This window comes from Diachasmimorpha longicaudata, chromosome 19 (genome assembly GCF_034640455.1).
Source record: "Diachasmimorpha longicaudata isolate KC_UGA_2023 chromosome 19, iyDiaLong2, whole genome shotgun sequence".
Taxonomy (NCBI): domain Eukaryota; kingdom Metazoa; phylum Arthropoda; class Insecta; order Hymenoptera; family Braconidae; genus Diachasmimorpha; species Diachasmimorpha longicaudata.
In genome coordinates this window covers 376,174-401,756 of record NC_087243.1, presented here as the reverse complement: position 1 = coordinate 401,756, position 25,583 = coordinate 376,174, and the positions used below count along the sequence as shown (strand labels likewise).

General features: G+C 41.4%; 3 protein-coding genes across 6 annotated transcripts; 2 read left to right on the top strand and 1 right to left on the bottom strand.

Annotated features, from left to right (window-relative positions):
• Positions 1-713: 713 nt before the first annotated feature.
• On the top strand, positions 714-25,583 carry LOC135171202 (uncharacterized). Of its 2 annotated transcripts, XM_064137589.1 has the most exons (6): positions 714-942; positions 1,886-2,996; positions 3,060-3,323; positions 3,387-3,523; positions 3,625-3,871; positions 25,507-25,583. In XM_064137589.1, the coding sequence occupies exons 2-5, from the start codon at positions 2,835-2,837 to the stop codon at positions 3,737-3,739; spliced, it is 678 nt and encodes a 225-aa protein (XP_063993659.1). In that variant the 5' UTR covers positions 714-942; positions 1,886-2,834; the 3' UTR covers positions 3,740-3,871; positions 25,507-25,583. The 2 variants fall into 2 exon arrangements, with proteins under 2 accessions (XP_063993659.1, XP_063993660.1); XM_064137590.1 differs by lacking the exons at positions 714-942; positions 3,060-3,323; positions 3,387-3,523; positions 25,507-25,583 and having other exon boundaries at positions 1,457-2,489; positions 3,625-3,715.
• On the top strand, positions 10,944-17,707 carry LOC135171231 (uncharacterized). 2 transcript variants are annotated; one of them, XM_064137620.1, is made up of 5 exons: positions 10,944-11,256; positions 11,713-11,847; positions 11,933-12,043; positions 13,306-14,315; positions 14,382-17,707. In XM_064137620.1, the coding sequence occupies exons 1-5, from the start codon at positions 11,121-11,123 to the stop codon at positions 17,337-17,339; spliced, it is 4,350 nt and encodes a 1,449-aa protein (XP_063993690.1). In that variant the 5' UTR covers positions 10,944-11,120; the 3' UTR covers positions 17,340-17,707. The 2 variants fall into 2 exon arrangements, with proteins under 2 accessions (XP_063993690.1, XP_063993689.1); XM_064137619.1 differs by having other exon boundaries at positions 13,306-17,707.
• On the bottom strand, positions 21,786-25,583 carry LOC135171201 (cap-specific mRNA (nucleoside-2'-O-)-methyltransferase 1-like). 2 transcript variants are annotated; one of them, XM_064137588.1, is made up of 4 exons: positions 25,467-25,583; positions 23,864-25,097; positions 23,042-23,770; positions 21,786-22,959 (listed from the first exon to the last, which is right to left on the bottom strand). In XM_064137588.1, exons 1-4 carry the CDS (start codon positions 25,576-25,578, stop codon positions 22,473-22,475), a joined length of 2,562 nt encoding a protein of 853 aa, XP_063993658.1. In that variant the 5' UTR covers positions 25,579-25,583; the 3' UTR covers positions 21,786-22,472. The 2 variants fall into 2 exon arrangements, with proteins under 2 accessions (XP_063993658.1, XP_063993657.1); XM_064137587.1 differs by having other exon boundaries at positions 23,042-25,097.

Here is a 25,583-nt window from a genome sequence, read left to right as displayed (position 1 = left end):
ATCCTCTATTCAATTTCCTGGTAACATATTCATATAACATATTACAACTAATGGGGCTGTGATCAGCTCAAAATAATTATTTCATTATCCCAAAAACTATAATTTATTAGTCTCAAAACAATGAAGTTTCGTCTTTCCGAAGTGATGAGTCATTTTTTTTTTGAAGATAAATTTTAATTTTTTTTTTTTTTTTTTTTTTTTTTTTTTTTAACAAGTTCAGCTGACCAAATTTGCATGTGCAATAGTTACCAGAACTATTGATCCATTAAAAAAAATACCCTATTCGGTCGTTTTTATCTCTTATCCAAAATTTTTTCCTAACATCCCACGCACATATTCACCCCATCTTTTTATTCCCTTTTATTTCCAGAATTACGTATTCCAGTAAAATACGCAGTATTTCTCATGCATTAATGTATCACTTCTACCCCAAAACCCGTAAAATTTCTCTCAGCACCCGATAATTATCCGTATTATCATTTCTGGGCCCAATTCCATTCATCTTCTCGCTACTCTAATTCACAATTCTAAATACATTAATCTTACAAATTAATGTAAATTTACAATGAACGAGGGGTGTCTCTAGGGAATTTCGAAATTTAAATAATCGTCGTTGGTGCGCCAGCGGGATTGATTCGTGATTTTTTTTTTTTTTTTTCCTCGGTATCGATATCGGTCGCCGCCCGACGTCTTTCTTGGTGCCCATAGAGTATGCTCTTCCGGTGGGGGGGTGTCGGGTTACCGGGTCGCAATTGCGGGGCGTGTGTGTCACCAGTCGCTTGGTGACACTTGACGAATAGTGAAGTTTTTGTGTGTGATTTCAATATTTTTGTGAGGATTTTTTTTTCAATTGGTGGAGAATGCCTCATCATGGGATACAATGCAGGGCGTCCCGATCTTCAAATGGGGATGAGCTTATTTCCACCGGCGGTGCTTTCATCGGTAAGTCCTTTTTTTGCATTAAATATATATAATTTGAGAAAAAAAATGTGAAAATTTTACGGTAAATTGGCTCGCCTATTTATGGCATAATAATTTAAATATCTTGCTTTGGCTATATCCAAGCCTGGTAAATTCATGATTATTTTTTTTGTGAGTTTATTCGGAGGTGATATTAATTAAATTTTTTTTTTTGACATTCTCCTTTTCGTCTAATTATTAATTATTAGGACGGGTCAAATATGAGATAAAGAGGGGCAGGGGTTGCTAACATTAAATGTATTTATTCCAATTGTGGTTAAAAGGGGTGGCTCTAATTTTGGGGGAATTGAGGGGTCCATTAATAATAAGACTACAACGCGTGGGAACAGGGGACTGCGGGGGAGGGGCGCTACGTCATCCACTTCTTTCTCTAAATGGGAGCGCGGCGAGTAGGGGACCGCGGGAAGGAGGGGGACGGCCTACGTCATCCGCTTCTTCCTCCAAGTCCGAGCGTTGCGAGTATGGGACCGCGGGAAGGAGGGGGACGGCCTACGTCATCCCATCCTTCAGTGGTGCTGCTTTTGCGATGATTCTCGCGCTGTTCGAGCGCGGCGAGTAGGGGATCAGGGGAGGGGGAAGGCTTTATGGGAAGGGGTTCTCTTGCGTTTAGTTGGGAAAGAAATAAATTTTTATTATTATTATTATTTTTTTTGTTAGAGACATTCTGTTGAAGTTCTGAAAACTGAAAAGCGAGGAGTTTTCACCATTTTTCTGTTCTTTTTTTTTTATTTTTCACTCGAAACTTTCCCAAATTTCTCGAATAGTTCCTAAATATTTATTTCTATCAGGGGAATTAAGAATGTCTCCTGTAAAGGGTCTCATAAATAAGTTAAAGGGAATCGATTATGTTTCCCTTTTATTATATTTTTTTTTCTTTCTTATTTATTTATTTTTGTTTTCATAGGGATTCGCCCCGAATCGGGGAATGGATCGGGTCGACAGCTCGACGATCCCGTGTTTCGGTTTGTGCGGGTCGTCAGACGGCTCGTCGGTCCCGTCGCTTCACGTCCGGGGACTGGACGGGCAGGTTATCCATTTCCCCTGGTGTCACCCTTTGGTATCAGACTAAGTTGGGGCTATCGGAGTCCTCTATCGGCGCCTTGTTAATGGGACCGGTGCGACGCATTTTGGAAGAATCGGGTGAGTCCCCTTTTCGTTATGTGGACATCCCGACTGCCCATTGTCCATTCGCGGAGCATCAGACCTGGACGTTTATCGAACGCGTCAGGCTGCGTTGGAAACCGCGGGCTGCTGGCCGTTCTGCTGGGCATCGTCCAGCTGCTGAGCGTGAGGTTCAGGTCATCGGTGATGACCACTCCCAGGATGGTGGCCATCCTGAACGACCTTTGCCCGTGGTGCCTGGACCGTCTTCCTCCGGCTGGGGTGGTTCTCGCCCAGGTGCTGGGCGTCCTCGAGGTTCCGGCCGTCGACGAGGATCCGGACGTCGTCTCCCAGAATCCCGACAGTCGTCGGTGATTCCGTCTGGTTCAGCTGTTGCTCCATAGCTGGTAAGCTGATCCCCTTTTTTCGTTATCATTACCCTCTATGCTGTGTGGGGTGTTTATAATCTCTTTTCTAGGAATCTTTCCTTTTCTTCTCCCTTTTTTGTTCTTCGTTGACGTGTGGTCATTCAGTCGTTGTCCGTCTGTCACGTCGTTCGTTTGTGGTTTGTTTATTGTTGTATAATGGTGTTATCCGCTGGCGATCCGATTGTGCGGGTGTTGGAGGAGCTCATAGAGACAGCTCCCTTCGTTGGGTCCCTGATTCGTGGTGGTTCACGGTTTTAGGATCTCCCCGAGTTGTTGTTAGAGCCTCTTCCCTCTTGGGTTCCACGGGAAATTTTTGAATATCGTATGGCTCTTACTCTTCCCGCCATCCGGTCTGGCCAATATTTTGGGTTGGGGTTGATCGATCTTCTCAATAGCCAGCGGTATTCTTGTGAGATGACAGGTCATCCTTTCTGGGTTCCGGGTTTTGAGGTTGGGGATTTTGACGTTGTTCTCCCGGTATCCTTGGTAAGTTTTTTTTTTTCTCTCCCTTTTTTTTATGTTTGACATATACTCTCCTTTGTTGTTCAGGAGTCTTTTCCCTGGGAAACCGTTCAAGAGGTTACTGACCTCTGGCTTACCCTGACGGTGGAGGGTTATTATCGTGTCCCTCTGTTCTCCCATTCTGCCCCGTGTCTTTTGTTTAATCTCCTCTACGATGCTTGTTGGGATCGTGTGGAGAGTATCCTCAGGATGGGTATTACTCGTGAGGCTCGGCGACAGGATAATCTGCGCCTATGGTTGTCGGGTGATTTTTGTCTCCCCCGTCTCTTTATTGAGGGTCCCTGCCCGGTGGTGAGTTATCCTCCTTTTTTTTTTCTTGGCTGATTGCTAAATTTGTGGTATTTTTTTTCTTAGGCTCCTCGTATGTATCAATACGGGGATGATCCTCTGGAATATCTTCCATATTTGTCCGGGGATCCTACTCTCGGGGAGGAGATTGTCGATGAGTACGACTGGTTTGCCTTCTTTGAGTATGTTCGTGGGGATGTTTTGTATGTGTTTATTTTCTTTTTCTATTTGTCTCTCCTGATCATGATCCTCGTTTTTGCCAATCTTTTTATACTTTGTTTTTTTTTTTTTTTTTTTTTTTCAGGATCGTATTCGCGGTGTCTAAGGCTGAGGGAATCCTCCCGGTTCTCCTGATGCGGCCATCGTATGACCTTCCCTGGTTTACTGCGTCCAGGACTTATATTTTTTTATTTTTCTAAAAATATTTTAATATATTTTTTTTTTCTGAAAATTTCATTGTTGTTTTTTTTCTTTCCCCATCCAGCTCGCCTCCAGTTCGGTTTCCGGAGTCAACTGCTGCCAAATTAGGTGATGCCTCTTCTTTAATTATGGTGAGTTATTATTATTATTATTATTATTATTATTTTTTTTTTTATTCAGAAATTTTCTTTCGGTTTAATTTCGTCGTTTCGTTTTTTCTCTAATTTCGGTTTTCGGGGCGGTTTTCGGTTTCCCTGAGTCGTGCTTTCTTTAGTTTGTCGCGGTGTACGATTTTCGATCTCCTTTCCATTTGGATATTTACGTTGCTGTGATCCAAAATTTCTAGAATACGGTATGGTCCTTTCCAATCATCGTCCCTTTTTCCCGTTCTAGGCTCTTTTAGGAGCCAAACATATTCTCCTACCTGGAGCGGTATTTCCCTCACTTTTCGGTCATAATATTTTTTTGATCTTTGTTTCGATTTTATGAGGTTTATCCGGGCTTGTTCGCGTACTCTTTTTAGTCCTTCGGTTAGTTCTTGGAATAATACGCGATAGGGCTTGCCTCCGATTCCCTCGATCGATCTTGCTGAGGGTACGCGTGGTTTTACTCCGAAAACTAGCTCGTGAGGGGTGAATCCCGTGCTTTCGTGTACGCTCGTATTATACGCAAACATCGCTATATCTATCCATTTGTCCCAGTCTCCGCTATCTCCGATTTGGGTTTACAGAAATTCGGTTAGGACATGGTGACTGCGTTCGAGGGATCCGTTTGATTGGGGGTGCTACGCGGTAGTCAGACAGTGGCGAATTCTAAATAGTTTACAAAATTCCGCGGTGATTTGACTTGTAAAATTTGTGCCTCTGTCCGACAAGAGTGCCTGTGGCGCGCCGAATGTACAAATTAATTTGCGTGCGAGAGCCCGTGCTACGTCTTCCGCTCGTTCCGTTCTCAATGGCACGGCCAAGGCGTATTTCGTTAGACAATCCTGCATTGTCAATAGGTATGCGTATCCCCTGTAGCTCCTGCCGGAGGGCTCATAGATGTCCATAGACACCTTCTCGAACGCGTCGATTGGTGTGTCGGTAATGATCATGGGGTGGCGGGCCTTCTCCCTCGTTAGCTTCTTGCGTTGGCAGGTTTGGCAGAGGTCTTGGCTTCCGTGTGAAGTCGTTGTAGGACCCTTATTTGGTTCTTCGTTCACCGAGACGACTTGGCATTTTGACACCACTGTATCGGCATTCCCTGTTCTGACTTTAATTACTTCGGGCGAAAGAAGTGTGATAACTTCGTGTGGTCCCACCGTGTGATATGGTGAGAATTTGTTGTGCCATACCATATCACCGACCTTTATGTCGACGTAAGCTGAGACTGCTTCAATCCCGGTCTCGCTTGTGTTCCAATCTGTCGGGGTGTATTCACTGCAACAATGTTCTCCCCCCGAGCGATATCTGGTCTATCGCCGCGCATGACCAGTACTTTGTTATCTGACCATAGTTCTTCGATCACACATGGCCCTATTCTTAGGCCACTTGGTCTGATAGTGTACCATATCGCGTCCCCGACCTCTACGTCCCAAATTTGGGCGTTCATTCCGGTTATGATTGCGACGGTTTTCTCCTGAGTGACTTCATCTGTCTCCTCAGGCATTGGGTTTCGCGACAGCGCGTCCGCGTTTAGATTTAATTTTCCCAGTTTATATTTGATCTCATAATCGTATTCTTCTAATTCATTAGCCCAACGACGTAATTGGGCCCCTGGGTCTTTTGTTGACCTCAGCCACACTAGTGGTTGATGATCGGTTATCAGGGTGAATTTTCTTCCGTATAAATATGGTCGGAATTGCCTAATTGCGAATATTATCGCTAGGAGTTCCTTTTTTGTTGTTGTATAGTTCTTTTCTGGTTTTGTCATCACTCGCGAGGCGTAGCTTATAGGCAGATGTTTGGGGAGGTTCTAATCTGTAGGGTGGATGTGGGTGACGAATCAGGTGAAGGATCTGACAGGATTAATCCGGGTGAAATTAAGTTCGTTATTCACTTTTGTATAAAAGTTTAATTGGGGCCACGTGCCACCAAAGTCGAGGGTTTACACATATATTTAACACTTAATTGATAATTTACTGAGTTGTTCTTGAATATTTGATTTACACTTATTTTGATTTGTTGAATAGCTTAATAAGGTAGAAATAGACCCTTTATCTCTGAAGGAGATGCACTTGGGGATTCACTTAGGTGATGTACTGGGGTAGAATTAGGAGATTTACTACTAGATTTACGCGTTACTGCTCTCGATGGCTATCCACGGTAGACTGGGGCGAGTTTTTGGGCTTCCGGGGTCAGCTCGTGGGTCTAGTGCCCCGAGGTGTCGCTGCTGACCTTTTGGCCTGACCGGGGGCCTTCATTTGTAATTTGGCGCTAAACATTCGCGTTTCAAACAGCAGATCTTCGCCTATCTTGCCTTGGCTGAGGATTGCCGCGACCGCATAATCTGATGCGTCGGTCGTGACGATGAACGGTCGAGAAAAATCTGGATGCCGTAGTATGGGGTATGACGTTATTTCTCGTGCTATTCCTGTGAATGCTTTTTCCTGTTTTTCTCCCCATTCAAAGGGGATCTCTTCTTTTAAGAGTTCAGTGAGGGGGCGTGCTTTTGTCGCAAAATTCTCCATGAATTTCCGATAGTACCCCGCCAATCCGATAAATTGTCTAATTCCCTTCCTATCCTTAGGTTTTCGATATTTTAAAATGGGTTCTATTGTTTTGGGGTTAGGTTTTATTCCCTCATGGCTGACGCAATGCCCCAAAAAGGCTACCTCTTCCCTCAAAAATTCACATTTAGAGGGCTGCAGGCTCATTTGTGCATCATGGAGTCTGTCCACGAACGATTTATATTTTTCTCTGTGATCTTCTAAAGTTTTTCCATAGACGACTATATCATCCATGTAGACAAATAAGCCTGCCCCCTGTAGTCCGGATAATACTACGTCCATTGACCTCTGGAAGGCTGGTGGACCGTTCGCAATGCCCATTGGTATTCGGGTGTAATGATAGTGTCCTCCCGTGGTTGAGAAGGCTGTTTTGGGGCGTCTCTCCGGGGCTAGAGGGATTTGGTGGAATCCAAATACCAAATCGAATGTTGAGAAGTATCTCATGCCCCCTAATTGGTCGAGTAATATTGGGTAGTGGGTATGCGTCCGCGACCATTTTTTCGTTTAGTCGACGAAAATCGACTACCATACGCCACCGTTTCTCTCCGTCGGGGCCTGGTTTTTTCGCAACCATCCACGCTGGTGAGTTATACGGTGAGTCAGAGGGTTCGATGATACCGGCTTTCAGCATGGTATCTATTTCTTCTTTAGATTTGTCTCTGATGTGGAAGGGCAGGCGGAATTGTCGGACTACGACGGGTTCGTCGTCTTTTAGTTTAAATTGATATCCCGGTATTTTGGCTTCTTTTAGTTTTTTGTGATCAAGCTTATATACCCAACGATTATATCTTATTAAATTTTCTGCCTCTTCCTGCTCTTCCTCATCCAGACCCTCCAGCCGGAGCATTTCCATTATTTTGTTGAATCCCTCCGACCGGTTTTCCGAACTCTCTGATTCGCTGAATGCTTTAATTTCCGCTTCCGTTGCAATCGACTCTATTTCTTCTAAGTCGACAAATGGAATTTTAAATCGTTCTGCGCTTTCCCGGGTATTGTACGCGTATGAAAAAGCTACACCTTCCCTAGGTTTCACTATCGCGTCCCCGAAGTACACCCCTGATTTGATGTCCCTTCGCGGGAGGTAACCGACTTCTGCGTCGAATTTACCCACTCTGACGTAGACTAATTTTATTGTCCTAGGCGGAAGGGAAATGGATTCCGTGTTTAAAAACGTGTGTATCCCCTCCCCTATTGTAAGGGTGTCTTCCCCGTAGTCAATTTTGACTGCCCTGCTTTTCAGAAATGGCCTGCCCAGCATTCCATCTTCTGAAAGGGGAAAACTCGAATCGACGACATGGAATTTGTCTTCGATTCCTTCTACGTTCAGAGTTACGTACCCTATCGTTCTCGATTTCCCCGGTGTAACCCCTTTGATAATGATTATTTCTTCACGATTTATCCTTAATTCCGGACTGAGTTTGTCTGATCGTACTAGATTGACATCAGCTCCCGTGTCTACAAAGAATTTCCCCTCCCTGCCCCTCATTCGATCTACCTTTAGATGCACTTGGGTGGGAGGTATGTCCATTACGCGGAAATTTACATGGACCGTTTTATATATTGTTTTTTTCTGCGCTTTTGACTCGCCCATGTCTTCGAGTCCTAGATCGCGCAGCTCTTCTGGGCTCGTTTTTAGTTTAAATTTTGGCTGGTACTCGCGACCGCCTCTTGGTCATTCTTTGGGTCTTCTCTTTTTTCTTCAGTCGCGATTTTATTCGCTGGACGTTGTTGTTTTTTTATTAGGTGAGCGGGGGTTCTACAATCCCGTGCATAGTGCCCCGGTTTGGCACATCTGTAGCAAACGTTATCGTTGGTGTTAGGTTTCGTCACCCGTTTGTCTGACTGTTTCCCCCCTCGGTACTCGGGTTTGTTCATTTCGTTTCGGACTGCACGTTTCTGTCCGTCGGATTTTGTGGAGTTTGTGAACCTGATGTTCATGCCTCTCAAATCAGCCTCAATCGCGTCATCATCGATTGATTCGATTCTTCGAATCTTCCCTTGCCCTTGAGACTGTTTTGGTTTTGCATGCAGCCTCCGTAGCTGTTCGAAATCCTCGGTTTCTTTTATTTTCGACTCGATCGTGACCGCGAGTCCGATGGCCTCGTCAAAAGATGCTGGAGTCAGGGGAAACATCATACTCTTGATGTCTCTTCTGAGTCCGGCGAGAAAGGCTTCCCTCATATTTAATTTAATACCGTGGATCGTGATCCCGTAATCTGCCGTCGGATCCGTGTCAAGTCGACTTTGTGCTTTTAATTGCAGAGCCCTGAATCGCGCTTCGTAATCTGTGACCGATTCTCTGTATTGTTGATACAGACGCGACATTTTTCCCAGAATTTGGCGTAGGTTTTCCCTAGTTCCGAATGATAGGCGAAGCTTTGTGACAAGGTCATCGAGTGAGTTTATGCTTGTTAGGGCGCTTTCTACCGCCAATCTCGCTTTCGGACCGAATTTTGGCAGGCACTGGTGCAGAAAATTTAGCTCATCTCCCGGCCTCAAAAGTCTCCGTGACATATTCAGACTGGTGATGAATCTCTCTACATCATCCCCTACCTCATATTTCGGTAACGGTCTTAGTGCATTTCTCACTCGTTGTTCTTCTCCGTAGCCGTGATCTGCCCATGGGTTGTATCCCAAGCCCAATCCGTGAGCTTGTGGCGCGTGAACTGAGAAAGCTCCCTGTCCTACATTCACGTCTTCGAAGGGACTTTGAGGGACCGTATTCGGTCCTCCGAGACCGAAATTGGCCCTTCCGAATCTCGCACTCAATTCCGACATAGGGCTTCCGGGTACCCTTTCCGATCTACCGATTCCATTGCCCCTGTGAAATTGTTGTCCCAACTCATGTCTCCCCATCGCGTAATTCATTCCTAGCATAGGGCTAAATGGTCCTAATCCCAAATCCGATCGATTATTTCTGTAGGGCGGGCCCATCTGTCCCATTTCTGTTCTAAGGTTCCCTGGTACTGGGGAACTGAACGCGAAAGGTTGGGGAATACCGACTGATGTTGGTGCGACCGTACTTGCTGTTATTCTCGACTGTAAGGTTGTGAATGTGGTTGTTCTATTTGCCACGCATGATATTGCCGTCGGGTTACTTGTTATCGTCTCGCGGTTGGCCGGTTCCGTAGGTCCTCCCGTGGTGGTTTCGTTTGACGCGCCGTCCATGTCTATTGTATTTAATTCTGTATGTGTTAAATATGGTCGCGAGTCTCGGTTCCGTCGGTCGCGTCGTTGGGTCCGACTGGCCAAAGATCGCGGTGTGCGGATAGGAGGAATTTTTAAGTTTGTTCAGTACTTACGCGAGTCCCTTGACGATTGTCAGTGGTCCGATATTCATCCTGTCGTCCCGGATCTCGTTTGTTGTCTCTGCTAATGATGATTTTATTTTTCAGGTTTGGCACTGAGTTGTCTCCGGTACCGCTGTTGGCGAGTTGTCCTGTCCAAAATTTCTCCTGCTGCTCCTGGCTTGGCGTTGGGTTGTTCCTGGTGTTGGTGTTGAAGCGTTGTCACTGCTATACTTCCCGTCTCGGCTATCGGTCTGCGTTGTCGGTTCGATTTTCTCTGGTGTTGGTTGGGGTTCTATCTTTTTATTTTTTCTTCTCCTTCCTTCGTCGACCGTCGGCTCCGTACGCGTAATTCAGTGTGTTCCCACTTCTTGTGTCACATAATTCCTCTGCACTATCTCCTGATGAGTGCCAAAACTAGTTGGGCGCCAATGTGACGTTTTAGGGTTTGGCTATCCCCTCTGTTATGCTTTGGATAGCCAAATGATACTGAATTTCCCAATTCTACTCACTAAGGGGTTATATATATATATTTCTGGATGCTACTAGCGCTTGCTAGTAGCTGGTGTATATATATATCCCCTCTTGGGACTGATGGTGATGGGACAGTCCTGTGTCTTGTCCCCTTCTGCTGGGCCGTCGTGCCCCGTCCGGCTAGATCTCGGTGAGCCCTTCGGGTTCACTCTTCTAGGAGGGGTGTCTTGTTGGCGGATTGGGAACAACACAAAATAACCTCACTCGCGGAATGTATTACATATATATATATATATATATATATATATATATATATATATATATATATATATATATATATATATATATATATATATATATGTAAAGTAAGTTATGAGGTCTCATTCACATACAGAATGTACTCTTTGAGGACTTTTGGTGGGTTTGGGGACAGTCCCCATAAGGTTATCTATGTAAAGTTGATTCTGAGGACTGTCCCCATAAATTACACCATGGATGCAACGGTGACTTTGAAGACTTAGGCTGATAGGAAAACATACGAGGACAGTGTCCCTGCAAAAATTATCACTTAGTCGCATACTTTGAGGACTATTGTGAAAATTCTACTACACTGTCAAAAGAAATAATTTTTTGACAGTGGATTACTATAGGAATAATTATTCTGAATTGGGGCCGATTAGTTCACGGTCAACGTTAAGAGAATGTGAATTTACCGACACTTGGTACTGCAAACCGAGCGTCGGTAACAGTATTTGAGCATCATTCACGCATTTTTGTTTTCAGTGGGAAGTCCCTACTTTCCTGTATGAACCTCACTAATAAATCTCAACGGTTTGGTCGGGCGTCGAAAAATTTTGCGGTCATTCATTATACACAATCCAATCATTTCAAGTGCATCCACATTCCATCATGGGAGTTTTGAGTTTATTCACTGATGCAATTTATTATATCAGTGATCAAAAACATGTTTTTATTCGCGGGAAGAAGTGTTCAGTGAAATATAGTGACAATAGGAAGTATGCAGCACGTGTACTAGCAGTTTCCAGTAAGTGAAATCAATTATGTTGATTATTTTTCCTCTCCGAATTTCAGCCAATAGAATTACACCATTTGTTGATATTCTGTATAGCCTACCCCGAATTTCAGCGATAATTTTTTGATAATTCTGCGGGTAGGCTATATATAAAAAAACAAACGATAACTTAACCAAATAAACCTCTTTTCATTTCATGGCACAATTCTCTTTGCCGAAATTGGGATAGGAAAGATAATCCCCTGAATACCACTCGACCTTCAAAATTATCGAGTATTTCCCGATAGATTCGTTCCAAACAAATGAAGGAGTCAAGTTTTTCAGGTTAAAAAATCACTCGTGCTTCGCACTTGTGATTTTTTAACCTGAAAAACTTGACGACTCTTGTGGTGTTATATGTGAAAATTGGAAAAGTTTTCAATATCTGCGCGATGTTCCTTGGAAATTCGATCTTTGTTTTTTCTTCAGGAAATGAGGAAATTTTGGTCAAATTAAAGTCTACTGCAGAGGGTACAATCGACGAAACTGGCGAGTACTGGGTGTGCTGCAGCCCATCAGAACTAACTTACGCTCAAGTGTCCAAAGAAATGGCTCAAGATACAGGTAAAATTGACCAAAACGAGATGCTCGTCATCCTTCGCATCCCAAATTCCTCCAACTCTCAATACTCATGATGTTTTTCTTCCAGGGAATCGTTTTCTGTTCGTGGACAAGAGCGTTCTGCCTAACCCACTGAATGGAGGAACCCGTATTCGCGCTTTAACCGTGGATCATTTGGATGATCTGGAAGGATTCTTTGGTGAGAAAAGTCCACTAATAAAAGTCATTTTTCTATCACAATCGCTTTACGAGGTTATCTCGTGTCGGCAAGGAGATGGTGAAATTTTTACGGATGTTTGCTCTGTACATAAACATGAAATCTATGGAGAGCACTCATGAAAAACACCAATTATGTCTACTCTTCGATTAGCACGACAATATGTCTGTAGAAGGGTTGTTACAGGGACAGAGTATTTATAATACGTATATTATAAGGACAATATATTCACCAAACGTATCTTATGGGGACATTCATGAAATGTTGATTACGAGGACCTACTCTGGGGGCGATTGAATGAATTGGTTTAATTCTAAATAAATAATGGATCCGGAAATATTTCCATTGGAACAAACTTTCGATTTAAAAAATTATGCTCTTCGATTAGTACGAAAATATGTCTATAGAAGGGTTGTTACGGGGATATAGTATTTGTCATACGTGTATTATGAGGACAATATATTCACTAAACGTATCTTATGGAGACATTCATGAAAGGTTGGTTTCAGGGACCCACTTCGGTTTTGATCGAATTAATTGGTTTAGTTCGAAATAAATGATGGATCCGGAAATATTTCCATTGAAACAAATTTTCAATTTGTGATGACTCCACTCGTTTGATCCCGTCAATACTGAATGATTCCATTTCTATTTTTGGGAATTCATTATTAAAATTTTTCTCCAATATCATCAAATATTCACATATAATACCACAAGTGCTTCAAAATTATCGAATATTTCCTAACCTAGAGGGAACCTAGAGGGAAATATTCTATAATTTTGAAGCTCGAGTGGTATTCAGGGGATTATTTTTCCTATCCAAATTTCGGCCAAGAGAATTGTGCCATGACATGAAAAGAGGTTTATTTGGTTAGGTGTCGTTTGTTTATCAAAATATTCAAAAAATTATCGCTGATATTCGAGGTAGGCTATACAAAATATCAACAAATGGTGCAATTCTATTGGCTGAAATTTGGGTGGGAAAAATAATCGCTGAAATTCCAGGTAGGCTATACAAAATATCAACAAATGGTGCAATTCTATTGGCTGAAATTTGGGTGGGAGAAAAAATCTCCAATAAACAATTTTCTATTCAATAATTTCCACGGGAAATACATGATACTCAGTGATTTGGACTAGCTGAACATTGATGCGATTGATATGACAGATTATTCTTCAGTCAATAATGTAAACTTTCTATTCCACCGTAGCCAATCAATCTAATGATGCAATTTCCTCCACAGATCATGCTTCAAAATTCATGAAACTGGAAAAAACTTCAAATATGAATTCCTTATCTCCAATCGAGCCACTCAATTTACCGCTCATAAATCCTGGAGAGAGTGATGACAGGGAAGAATCATCATCCAAGATGGAGAACGACAATTCTACAGTTTTTGTGGACCCTAGAATCACCTGGACCGACGACGAGCGTTCAACAGTTCTATCAGCCTTCAATAATATGTTGATGGTCGGAAAAATTCCATCAGGGGCTCAGATGCAGACTCTCATATACAGCAATAGCTGTTTGAAGCATCGCACTGTCCCTCAAATGAGAAGCTGGTTGCACACGCAGAAAACAAAAAAAATCACCAATGCTTCCACTGAATCAAGTCAGAAAAGCAAAAAAAAAGTGCACGAATCATATTCGGATTCCCCAAAAAACACAATATCATCAGAATGTCCATATGATCTCAACACCATAAAGAAAATTCTTCCGGTATCTGGGGAGATAGCCACGGGGACATCAATCGAGACGAACACTGATGGCGATGATCTCAACAACAATCGACCTGAAGTCGACTGCCAAACTAGCGACGTCCTTCAAGCTTTGAAGCTTCATCGCAATATTTCATCCTCTGAAACTATTGCTTCTAAGCAAGTATCCTCATTCCACGTGAATAATACAGATACCGATGCCATCTCCAAGGTAAATGACTCACATCTGAAGGTTCAAGAAACTATCCTTCCTATATCAGACATTCATAATGATATGAAGAAGGTCAACTACAACGCAACTGGTAACCAATTGGAGCAGGTGACGAATCCTCCCCCACCAGCTGCCGTCACAGGTTTCGAGGCTCTTCAGCCTTCGATACCAGATCTTCAGGCACCAGCCGTTGAGATCATGAAGCCTATGTCCTTACCTCCACCTCATACTAGTGATATAGCCGACAGTACCATGATTCGGAAGAACGTTCGAAATGGCACTGAAAGAACCATCGTGCCAACTTTAGTCGAAATAGTTGCGAAGGTATTGTCCACCCCCCAAATCAATAAAGATCAAAGCGATAATACATCGATAATGGAAACATTTCAGGACGAATATCCAGGAGTCAAGGCAACACAGCAGTCGGTTGAAGAGCTGGATTTGAAGAAAAGTGGATACTCAAATTCTCCTGTTCCACCAGAAAAAATTGGGGAAACGGAAGGAACAATAATATTAACTCCTTCAACCACACTGAAGTATCAGAAAGATGGAGACCGTCAACTTTCTACCAACATCGATGGACTACTGCAATATTCTATTCCAGCTCCTGACGGAATTCAATTGTTGCCCAACGTGAATTTCTCGCTGACTGAAACTCCTCTAAGCACCTCGGCATTTGAGAAACTGGTGGATAATTTCAATACCGGAATATCTGAGCAAGCAGAACGTAAAATCAATCCTTTCCATTTTACGGTATTCCAAGACATCGATTCATATCCTGCCTCTCCTCCTGGGGAAATGCATCCTGATCAGCGAGCACCTTCCACAACGGAGTCGATGGTGAATGCTCCAATCACAGCGAAGAAGGACCCAAAGCCACGCAAGAATTGGATAGAAAAAGTGGAAATTATCAACTTTCCCAAGGTCAAGATATTTCCTGAGACAAGGACATCTACAAGCGCTAAACGTCAATTACGTTTTCCTAATGAGGACTCCCAGAAAATCGATGAATCTCCCACTGATGCATTAGGAGACCCCGTGCATCATTCCACCATGAATGAACCTGAAATATCACCAAGCCTCAAGGGCAATATTGAGAGCAACAGAGAAGTGATTCAGAGCGATAGGGAAACTCAATGGAGCGAATCTGACGAATCGAGGGATGATGGTGATGATGATTACGTGCCAAGAGCAGAACCATCATCGGACGAAGACGGGGACATGGATCTAGTTTCGGATGAGGAAGATGTTGTTCAAAATAAAGGCGTCACAAAACGAAACGTATCTCGTGAATCACTGAATATCACTTTGGGAGATAATCCAGTACTTTCTGCGCCAGATGACAGAGAACTGAGGGTGGATCCAGCTGCATCGGTCACGAAAAAACATTTTTGTTTGTATTGTCAGAAAATGCAATCGAAACTAGCTAGACACATAGAACACAAACATCATGATGAGGAGGATGTCAAAAAATTTATCCAGCTTCCCCCAAAGAGCAAGGAGAGGCAGCAAATCATTGCTACAATCCGGAAGAATGGAGACTATTTGCACAATACGGATAAGAGATATAACACTGGAAAATTGCTTGTTACCAGGCGACCTAATATCCGAATGAAAAAAACTGCCGAAGATTATATCACGTGTGGTAATTGTAAAGGGCAATACGCTAGGAGTGATTTACGTCATCATTTCCGTCGGTGCACTAAGCGTGATGGGAGACGCGAACGGGTTGCCATGGTTAAAGGGAGGAAAATCGCTGCTCGCGTAAACGAGAGGGCAAGTCGTGATGTGAGAGCATACATTTTTCCTTACATGCGTGAAGATGAGGTGGTTCGTTGCATTCGCTATGATTTGTTGATCACAATTTTTGCCAATAAACAGTGCCAAAAATATGGCACTAATCATCATTTGTACCAAATGATTAGAGCCAGACTACGTCTTCTAGGTCGATTTCTATTGACAATAAGGTCAATAGACAATCGAATTTCAGAATTTTCTGATATTTTCAATCCTCGGTTCTACGACAACTCCATAGAAGCTGTTCGAGTAGTCGCAGGATTTGATGAAGTGAGCAGAACATTTAAAACCCCAGCAGTTGCCTCTAATTTGGGTACATTATTGAAGCATGTAGGCGATTGCTTGAGATCTGAGTGCATTAAGATGGAGCATGTTGAACAGCAGAGACGAGTTGAAGATTTTCTAAAGTTATTGTCCGAGGATTTCGGAACCAGCATCAATCGAGTGGTTACCGAGACACAGACACGAAACAATCGTCGAAAAGAAGTGATTCTACCCACAACTGAGGACATCAAAAAATTATTCAATTTGATCACAACTGAACGATGTAAATGTCTTTCCGATCTCCAAGAAGGATTTTCATTTGAAGTTTGGAATCAGCTAGGTAAAATGTCCTTACTATCTCTACAGATATTCAATCGTCGTCGACCAGGGGAAACTGAACGAATACTCCTAGAAGATTTCCGCAGCTACAAAGGTCTGAATCATTCAGCAAACAAAGAAGCATATAATGCTTTGAGTGAAGAGGGAAAACGACTAGCACAAAAGTATGTCAGGTTTGAAATCAGAGGAAAGCTTGGTCGAGGCGTACCGGTATTAGTGGACAATGAGGTACTGGAATGTTTGGAACTCATAATTTCCCATCGAGAACAGGCAGGTGTCCCACCAAAGAATGACTACTTGTTTGGCTTGCCATCAACAGATAAGGATCGTCTACGTTATCATAGGGCCTGTGACCTTATGAGGGAATATTCCACAAAGTGTGGGGCTGAGATTCCCAGCGCCTTACGTGGTACCCAACTAAGGAAACACATTGCTACTAGATGTATAAACCTCAATCTAACAAGAGGCGAGGTTACAGATATCGCAAATTTTATGGGCCACCATGAAAATATTCACAAAAACATTTATCGCCAACCTGTGCTGGAAACAGATATTGTGAAGATCTCGAAGATTCTTAATACTGCTCAAGGGTTTGGTGAATCTGATGATTCAGATGATGATGGTATCCATGTCCCAAGTACCTCGAGGCTGAGCTCCTCCCGCGGAGACATCCATGACGAACCCAGTACTTCCAGCAACGGTTTCACCGGCAAATCTGATCAATCATTCGGCCACTCCAGCCTCAATCCTGCGACACCGAGACGATGGAGCGAGAACCAACGGAAAACTGTATTGTCTACGTTTAGGAAGAAGCTGGCTGCAGGAAAAATTCCAACGGGAATAGAAATGCAGAAAGTCATTGATTCGAGTCCCTGTTTGAAAGGACGTACGGTGCCTCAGTTAAGATCGTGGTTGCACACGCAGAAGAAGAAGAATTCCATGGGTTAAGAGTTGTTCTCTCCGTTTCCTTAGCTTTAATTTTGATAGTCAGTAATGATTATTATTTCTTCGATGAATGATTTCTCCTTCATTATTTCTCATAGTTCGAAAAGAAATGCTCATTGAGAAAAAAGTTGTGCAAGCTCAGACAAAGGGAGAATGATTTGGCATTCCTCATTCTCCAGTATTTTCTACATTTTTTTCTCTCCATACTGGTATGGAAAGATAATTAATCGTTTCATGTTTTACTCTTCATTCGTTGTGAATAACCATAGATATTGTAAGATTAGACGTTGAAAAATACTGTAATTTCTCTTTAAGTTCTCATTCAGAGAAAATATATCTATGTTGCAGCGTTAATAAAAAAAATATATATATCTATGACGTATCCTAACGTATATTATGGGGACATTATTTTTCCCTAACGTATCTTATGGAGACATCCATCGAATGGCGATTATAGGAACTCGCCCTCCCAATACGCCGTTGCAAAAACATAGAAGTTCGGATAGTAAATTAATTGAATTCAGTTGGAATTATTCCACTCTTGCACTATTTATGTCTCACTATCCAAACTATCATAATTATCCCAATGCCATATCTCTCGGTTCTGTCCGAAGGATTAGTTTAATTCAAAATCAACGCTATAGGATAGCGAGGAGATATCTCGATCACAAAAAATTATTATGGACCGAAGGAAGAAGACTTTCGCGGTTCCTCATGGTCATTTCATTGAGAAAAACACCGATTAATTATACTCCACGATTAGTACGAAAACATGTCTATAGAAGGGTAGTTACAGGGACAGAGTGTTTGTAGAATGTATGCTATGAGGACATTATATTCACTAAACGTATCTTATGGAGACTTCCATAGAATGGTGATTACAGAGACCCACTCTCACAATAGATCGTTGCAATTGCATAGAAGTCTGGATAAGAAATCAATCAAATTTAGTTCGAATCATTTCACCACTTCACTATTCTTGTTTCACTATCCAAATCATCCCAATTAGCCCGATGCAATAGCTCTAAGTTCAGTCAGAAGGATTAGTCTAATTCAAAATCAACGTTATAGGATAGCGAGAAGATATCTCGATCACAAAAAATTATTATGGACCGAAGGGAGAAGACTTTCGCGGTTCCTCATGGTCATTTCATTGATAAAAACACCGATTAATTATACTCCACGATTAGTACGAAAACATGTCTATAGAAGGGTAGTTACAGGGACAGAGTGTTTGTAGAATGTATGCTATGAGGACATTATATTCACTAAACGTATCTTATGGAGACTTCCATAGAATGGTGATTACAGAGACCCACTCTCACAATAGATCGTTGCAATTGCATAGAAGTCTGGATAAGAAATCAATCAAATTTAGTTCGAATCATTTCACCACTTCACTATTCTTGTTTCACTATCCAAATCATCCCAATTAGCCCGATGCAATAGCTCTAAGTTCAGTCAGAAGGATTAGTTTAATTCAAAATCAACGCTATAGGATAGCGAGAAGATATCTCGATCACAAAAAATTATTATGGACCGAAGGGAGAAGACTTTCGCGGTTCCTCATGGTCATTTCATTGAGAAAAACACCGATTAATTATACTCCACGATTAGTACGAAAACATGTCTATAGAAGGGTAGTTACAGGGACAGAGTGTTTGTAGAATGTATGCTATGAGGACATTATATTCACTAAACGTATCTTATGGAGACTTCCATAGAATGGTGATTACAGAGACCCACTCTCACAATAGATCGTTGCAATTGCATAGAAGTCTGGATAAGAAATCAATCAAATTTAGTTCGAATCATTTCACCACTTCACTATTCTTGTTTCACTATCCAAATCATCCCAATTAGCCCGATGCAATAGCTCTAAGTTCAGTCAGAAGGATTAGTTTAATTCAAAATCAACGCTATAGGATAGCGAGGAGACATCTCGATCACAAAAAATTATTATGGACCGAAGGGAGAAGACTTTCGCGGTTCCTCATGGTCATTTCATTGAGAAAAACACCGATTAATTATACTCCACGATTAGTACGAAAACATGTCTATAGAAGGGTAGTTACAGGGACAGAGTGTTTGTAGAATGTATGCTATGAGGACATTATATTCACTAAACGTATCTTATGGAGACTTCCATAGAATGGTGATTACAGAGACCCACTCTCACAATAGATCGTTGCAATTGCATAGAAGTCTGGATAAGAAATCAATCAAATTTAGTTCGAATCATTTCACCACTTCACTATTCTTGTTTCACTATCCAAATCATCCCAATTAGCCCGATGCAATAGCTCTAAGTTCAGTCAGAAGGATTAGTTTAATTCAAAATCAACGCTATAGGATAGCGAGGAGACATCTCGATCACAAAAAATTATTATGGACCGAAGGGAGAAGACTTTCGCGGTTCCTCATGGTCATTTCATTGAGAAAAACACCGATTAATTATACTCCACGTTGAATACGAAAACATGTCTATAGAAGGGTAGTTACAGGGACAGAGTGTTTGCAGTTCGTATATTATGGGGACATTATTTTTACCTAACGTATATTATGGAGACTTCCATAGAATGGTGATTACAGAGACCCGCTCTCGCAATAGATCGTTGCAATTACATAGAAGTGTGAATAGGAAATCTAATAAATTCAGTTAGAACTATTTCTCTACACCATGATTCATTTTATATGTGTATCTAATTTTTTTTATTTTTAAACGATCATTGTTGACCATTCAAATCCTGAAAATAATACCAAGGTTGGATCTCTGGATTCGAGTGAATAAAACGGTTTGGTTGGAACGGTATACAGGGGCTAAGGACCCCCGTGACAGCGAAAAAATTGTCATCACTTACGATAAGCATTAGGAGGGAGGAGTGTTCAACCCTTCATCAACCACATGATTCGACCGAATTATTGACTATTGACTATCGCAATAAAAATCATCGCATACTTTCCTAATATACAGAACCTGCTCAGCGTCCTAAAGTGTATATATATGGTGGGCATTGGCGCTTCGTATGAACCATTTGATGGATGAGCATATAGGTCCTCGAAATCATCGTGGCATCAATTTCACATTCTATATAATGTCCCGATAGAAGTCGTTTAATCGATGTACTTATGAGTCCCCGTAGTAACCAATAATTAATAGACCTCGAATGATACCTTTGATAGTATATTCAATTAAAAAAGTTGAAAGAAGGTGAAAAATCCGCGGATAGTAGTTTTGCGTTGTGTATATGAGCCAAATATATTGTTTGAACATTTCTATACAGAGGTTATGTTTTCCGTCCTCAAAGTCACCAATAGACAAACATATATATATATATATATATATATATATATGTGGGGATACTTTTTTAAAAAGATAAAAACAGTTTGATTTCTAGTAAATTATATTATTCATAAAAAACACTAGGTTTTACAAAAACACTATACACTTAAAGTTTTCCGACACTTATTAATTGAAAACGAAAACGTCTAAATCTAACTAATCGTCGTCGAATAAACTTCTGTCACTCCTCGATTCTACTTCTACACGTGCTCTCTACTCAGTACTCTCCCCCTCAACTACTTACTACATACTAACTACTCCTCTTAACAAAAATACCCTTGGCACCCCCGATTCCTCCCTCTGGGCCTCTTCTCCCACCACCGTTATGGGGCCCTCTTTGCCATTTTCCGTCTATGGGGAATTCCCCAAACGTGGCGGAGTGGGCCAGCTGCTAATGGCCTAGGCGCCATTAGTGAGAGTGCGTGGGTTCTACCTTAATAAAATAATAATAAAACTACGTCTAAAAATCTCCGATACTACATATATATTTGCTCTTAATAGTATACACTCCTTGCGCGAGTGGGTCAGTAACGCGTTATTAGATGTTCATGAGTTGGACTTGGAGCGCGGTTACGAGCAGTGGAAGACCCTGTCTGGTCTGCTGCTGGAAGGTATCTGTGCTCTCTACGAGTCTCTAAATCTCCTCCAAGTTCAAATCGCTGTTCGAAGCAGTTCCACGGCTTTTTGCAACAATATTGTCTTGTGTCATCATTGACGCAAGACTCATACAGTCACACAGTATACTGGACGTACCAAAAGCCCTGAATCTGCTTTATTCGATTCCTGCTGTGACGTCACTTGGGTGCTGACAATGGTCTAAACATCCGTTGGATTGTTCAGTCCTTTGTCCAAATGGCGTTGCAGGGAGTAAACCGATCCTCCAAACACTGGGGCAGCTGACCACAGCGTCTCCAAGACACCGTGGTACTGCTGACCAATGTCTGGGCATCGATTTTCAAAAAAGCGACGCATTGGCGGAGGCCAATACATCACACTCCAAATAAATATTTAAGAATTTCAATATGTTTAAAAAAAGAAAACAAGATTATTGTTAAATTAAATTGTTTTATTCCCTTATTCTTCTCACCTTGATATATTAACTTCATTAGAAGCAAATTTTCCATACTGTTATTTGAATTACAACTCGTCAGCACTAGCCAAAGTCAGAAATAGTATTGATGATGGAAACCAAAATATTATATAAATGTGCAATATTTACATTCATCGCTAAAATATCTAAAGTTTCAGTCGATTATTACCAGCTCCTGGAGAACTGGTAATGATTGCCAAAAATTGACGTAATCATTCACACATTTCATTGATGAAGTTGTATGAAAATTTCATTAGAAAAATCCATCAATATATTTTTTAGAACAATTATTTGTTCATTCATTTTGTATTTTAATTATCAGTGTGTGATGTCAACTTCAATCAAATGCTCTTCGAATTGTACAAAAGTTGAGTGGACTTAATCATAATATTTAATATTTTTCTACATGACTAGAAATGAATAATTTTAACAATGAATTTTTATGAATTAATCAATTTTTGCCACTTACTGACTACTAATTAAGTACAATAATAAGCCAATAATATTATTTTAATACTAGAAACTAAACTAATTACTATTTTACAATATTAAGTATTTATGGGATCATCAGAAAAATAAAAAATGTTTTTTAAGAAGAAATTTGCTAAACAAAAAATATATAAGTTTTTCCTGACCACCCAATAAATACCTCAATGAGAAATTATAAAATTAATTCTTCCTAAGTATTGATGAATCTATGTCACTAATCTTGCGGTAGCAAAACAGGGCACTTCTGTTTTACATTATCGTATATATAATTAATTGACAGAGACGAATCCCCCGGCCAATGCAACTGCAAACGAGTGACAAATGTCTCTAGGAAGCTAGCACAAGCTGATTCTGGTCGACGATTAGCATAAAAATTTTCATTCGTCATAGAATTGAAGTAATAATGATGGCTAGTTTTCTTACTGATAACTCGTCTCCAGGGTGCACTAGTTGTCTTCAAGAATACCACACTATTTGGTACAAAGGATAGTGGATCATTATCGGGGCGTGTCCTTCTCGGGAATGACTCTTGTAGATAATGTACTAATATTTTCTTCTTGTTTATCAATGTACAGGGTTGTACATGAAGTTTCATGGGTAAGTCACGATCAAGAGGATGCAATTCCTTGGCACGAACTGGACAATACGCAGAGTTATTGGCCTTCCACAGAGCCTCACAGAATTTATTGATGAGAGCATATCTAAAAACACAATGATTTCAAATAGATTAGAAAATTATTTTTAAACGTCAGTATAAAATTTTTTAAAAAGTCCAAAACATACCTTTCTGGAAGTGAATTTCTGCTGATATCCTCTCCTCCCAGGAGATAAGCATCGACAATATGCAATGCTTCAGTTCTGCGGATATTATTTTCCAGTCCTCTCAACTCCTCCACCAGTTCAGCATAAACCAATGTATTAGGAGGCAGTTCAATATTGTCGACCCTCTCCCAGGTATTCTTGACCAACCTGAAGACTTTGGTTCTTCCCATACCCAAGTAGAAAGTCAATTGTTTGCTAGGTGTTGTTCCACTGGTATCTGATCCACAGAGTACTGCATACCAATCACAGGGATTTTCCAGGATAGTCGTTGTCACATTTTTACAAGTCAAAATCATGGGAGGAGCGCTCAGGGACTTCACAATAGATTCTCCGACGATTGAACGAAGTCTTTCCTCTGGTTTCACGTGCTTGGGGACTATTCTAGTCTGGTCCGGTAGATTCCAATATTCAAGACACTCCTTCCTCATCTGCGTCTGCTTCGGCTCAGAGAGGTGCCGATTCTCGGCGAAGGCAGCGATCTTCAAGAGTCCCATCACTTGTTTCCTTCCGAGAACGTTGTTGGAACTACAAATGTAGTTGTAGAAGCTATCGGCATCTTGGAGCAACTCCACAGGGACCAATTCCCTGATATCGCCGTTCCCGTCACCCCTCAGAAGAACTTCCGTAGCATATGAAAGATAGTTTATCACAGCCTCAATTTCACTCTTCTTCTTCTCGCAAATCAAGTACCTAGAACACAGAAAAGAAAAATTAAATGAATTATTGGAAAATTGAAAAAAAAAAAAAATGTCTTTTATTTTGTAAAAATAAGACAATACACACCTTTCAGAGTTGCCAGGTCTTGAAGTATTCGGTTTGAAAATTGATATTTTTTCGAAGCATCTGTATAGCAAGTAAATCAATCCCACGCTGAATGGTGTGAACAGATCGAAAAACTTAGTAACAAAGTGTCCACCTGTCCGCACAATCTTAAGGGCAATCAGGCATTGGCACAAGTATAATTGTTTCGACAAAATCTCCTGAATACTTTCGCTTCCCTCAACCGAAAATCCTCCATCAGCCATCATGAAGTGAACACCCTGTCCTTGGGTATGGTTCATGATAAGTTGTTGATAGGCGAGTTGATTCTCCGGATCATAGATATTACCATCACCCTTGGGTCCATAAAAAGGATGAAAAGTTTCTGGTGGTCCGGCGTAAAATTTATGTAGTTGAAAGTCATTGGAGCCCCTCAGGGTGAATCCAAAGCCCTTTGCATGCCACTTCCTCCTCCACAGGACATATTCACTGAATCCCCCAGGACCGGCGCATACGTCGGCGAAGTAGAGGATCTCATGTGGATTTGCAGTTGTTGGATTAGTGAACATGAAATTGCAGGCTCTGTCAATATTAGCCATTTTTACAGCATCTTGATTAAGAAAAAATACATCTCTGATTGCTTCAAAAGGATTGGAATGAATCCTCGCTCTTTGTATTTCACGTTTTTCTAAACCATCAAAAATGCTCTTCGAGCTTATGACCTGGTGAAGGATCTGGGGCTCGCAAAATAAAGTTTCATCATCAATGGTTTTTTTCCAGGGAGCCCTGCGCATCCAACCCCTGAAATCCTCTGCTATTGGTGGTTCCTGATCATTCCTCAACCAGTAGATCTTTTCCCTGACGCTTATGATTTCTTGGGATGGATCCCATTTCCCAATGGCTTTGATCAGAGCTTGGTTACTATGACCCAAATCTCGTCGAACCTTATGCAAGGAAGCCTGATTGGGCTCAGTGATATCATGATTTTTCTTACCCAGGCCCTTGTCACGAATAAAGGCCATATTTTCCATTATTGTACGGACGAGGTTCGAAGTCACGTGGCGAGCAGCGGAGGATTCCTCCAGAAGGGAGCCATTCTGATTCATTGGGGTTGAGAGAGAACCAGATCCTTTTCGCCGTTTAACCATAGCCGAAGGATTATCAAAAGTTGGAATTCCGGTCTCTTCCGGTTTAGCGACGTAATTATAACACCTTTTGCGGGAAGCGGAAGCCTGGACGACATCGCCGTCCGAAGATTCTAAAATATCAAGAAAAGAATCGATTTTAGCTACTGAGCTCGAGATAAATTTATCGGATTTTATCATTCCTAATGAGATTTTCTAGATGTTTTAAAATGAAGTGTTACGATAAAACTAATTAATCTGAATTTTTAAAAATAATCAAATAAATATTAATATCATGCTATCGAATTATTGTCAAATTATATCCCGTTTCGCGAATAATCTGACAAATAAACAGACGACAAAAGCTCAAACCAATAGAAAAATAATCAAGAATCCGCGGAATTCTCTGTATTGATTGAAAAATTCATCTGTCCTCAAATACGACGATTAAACTAATTCAGCTGTCGCGTTATTAATTTAGTTATTACTTTTATGATACATACCAATAATTCCAAACTTCTTCCTCGATCTAATGTTCACCAGGTCCTGTTCACTCGGACGGCCAGCAGACGATCCTTCGTGCAAGTTATCTCCAAACGCTCTGGCAGTATCCATTTTCT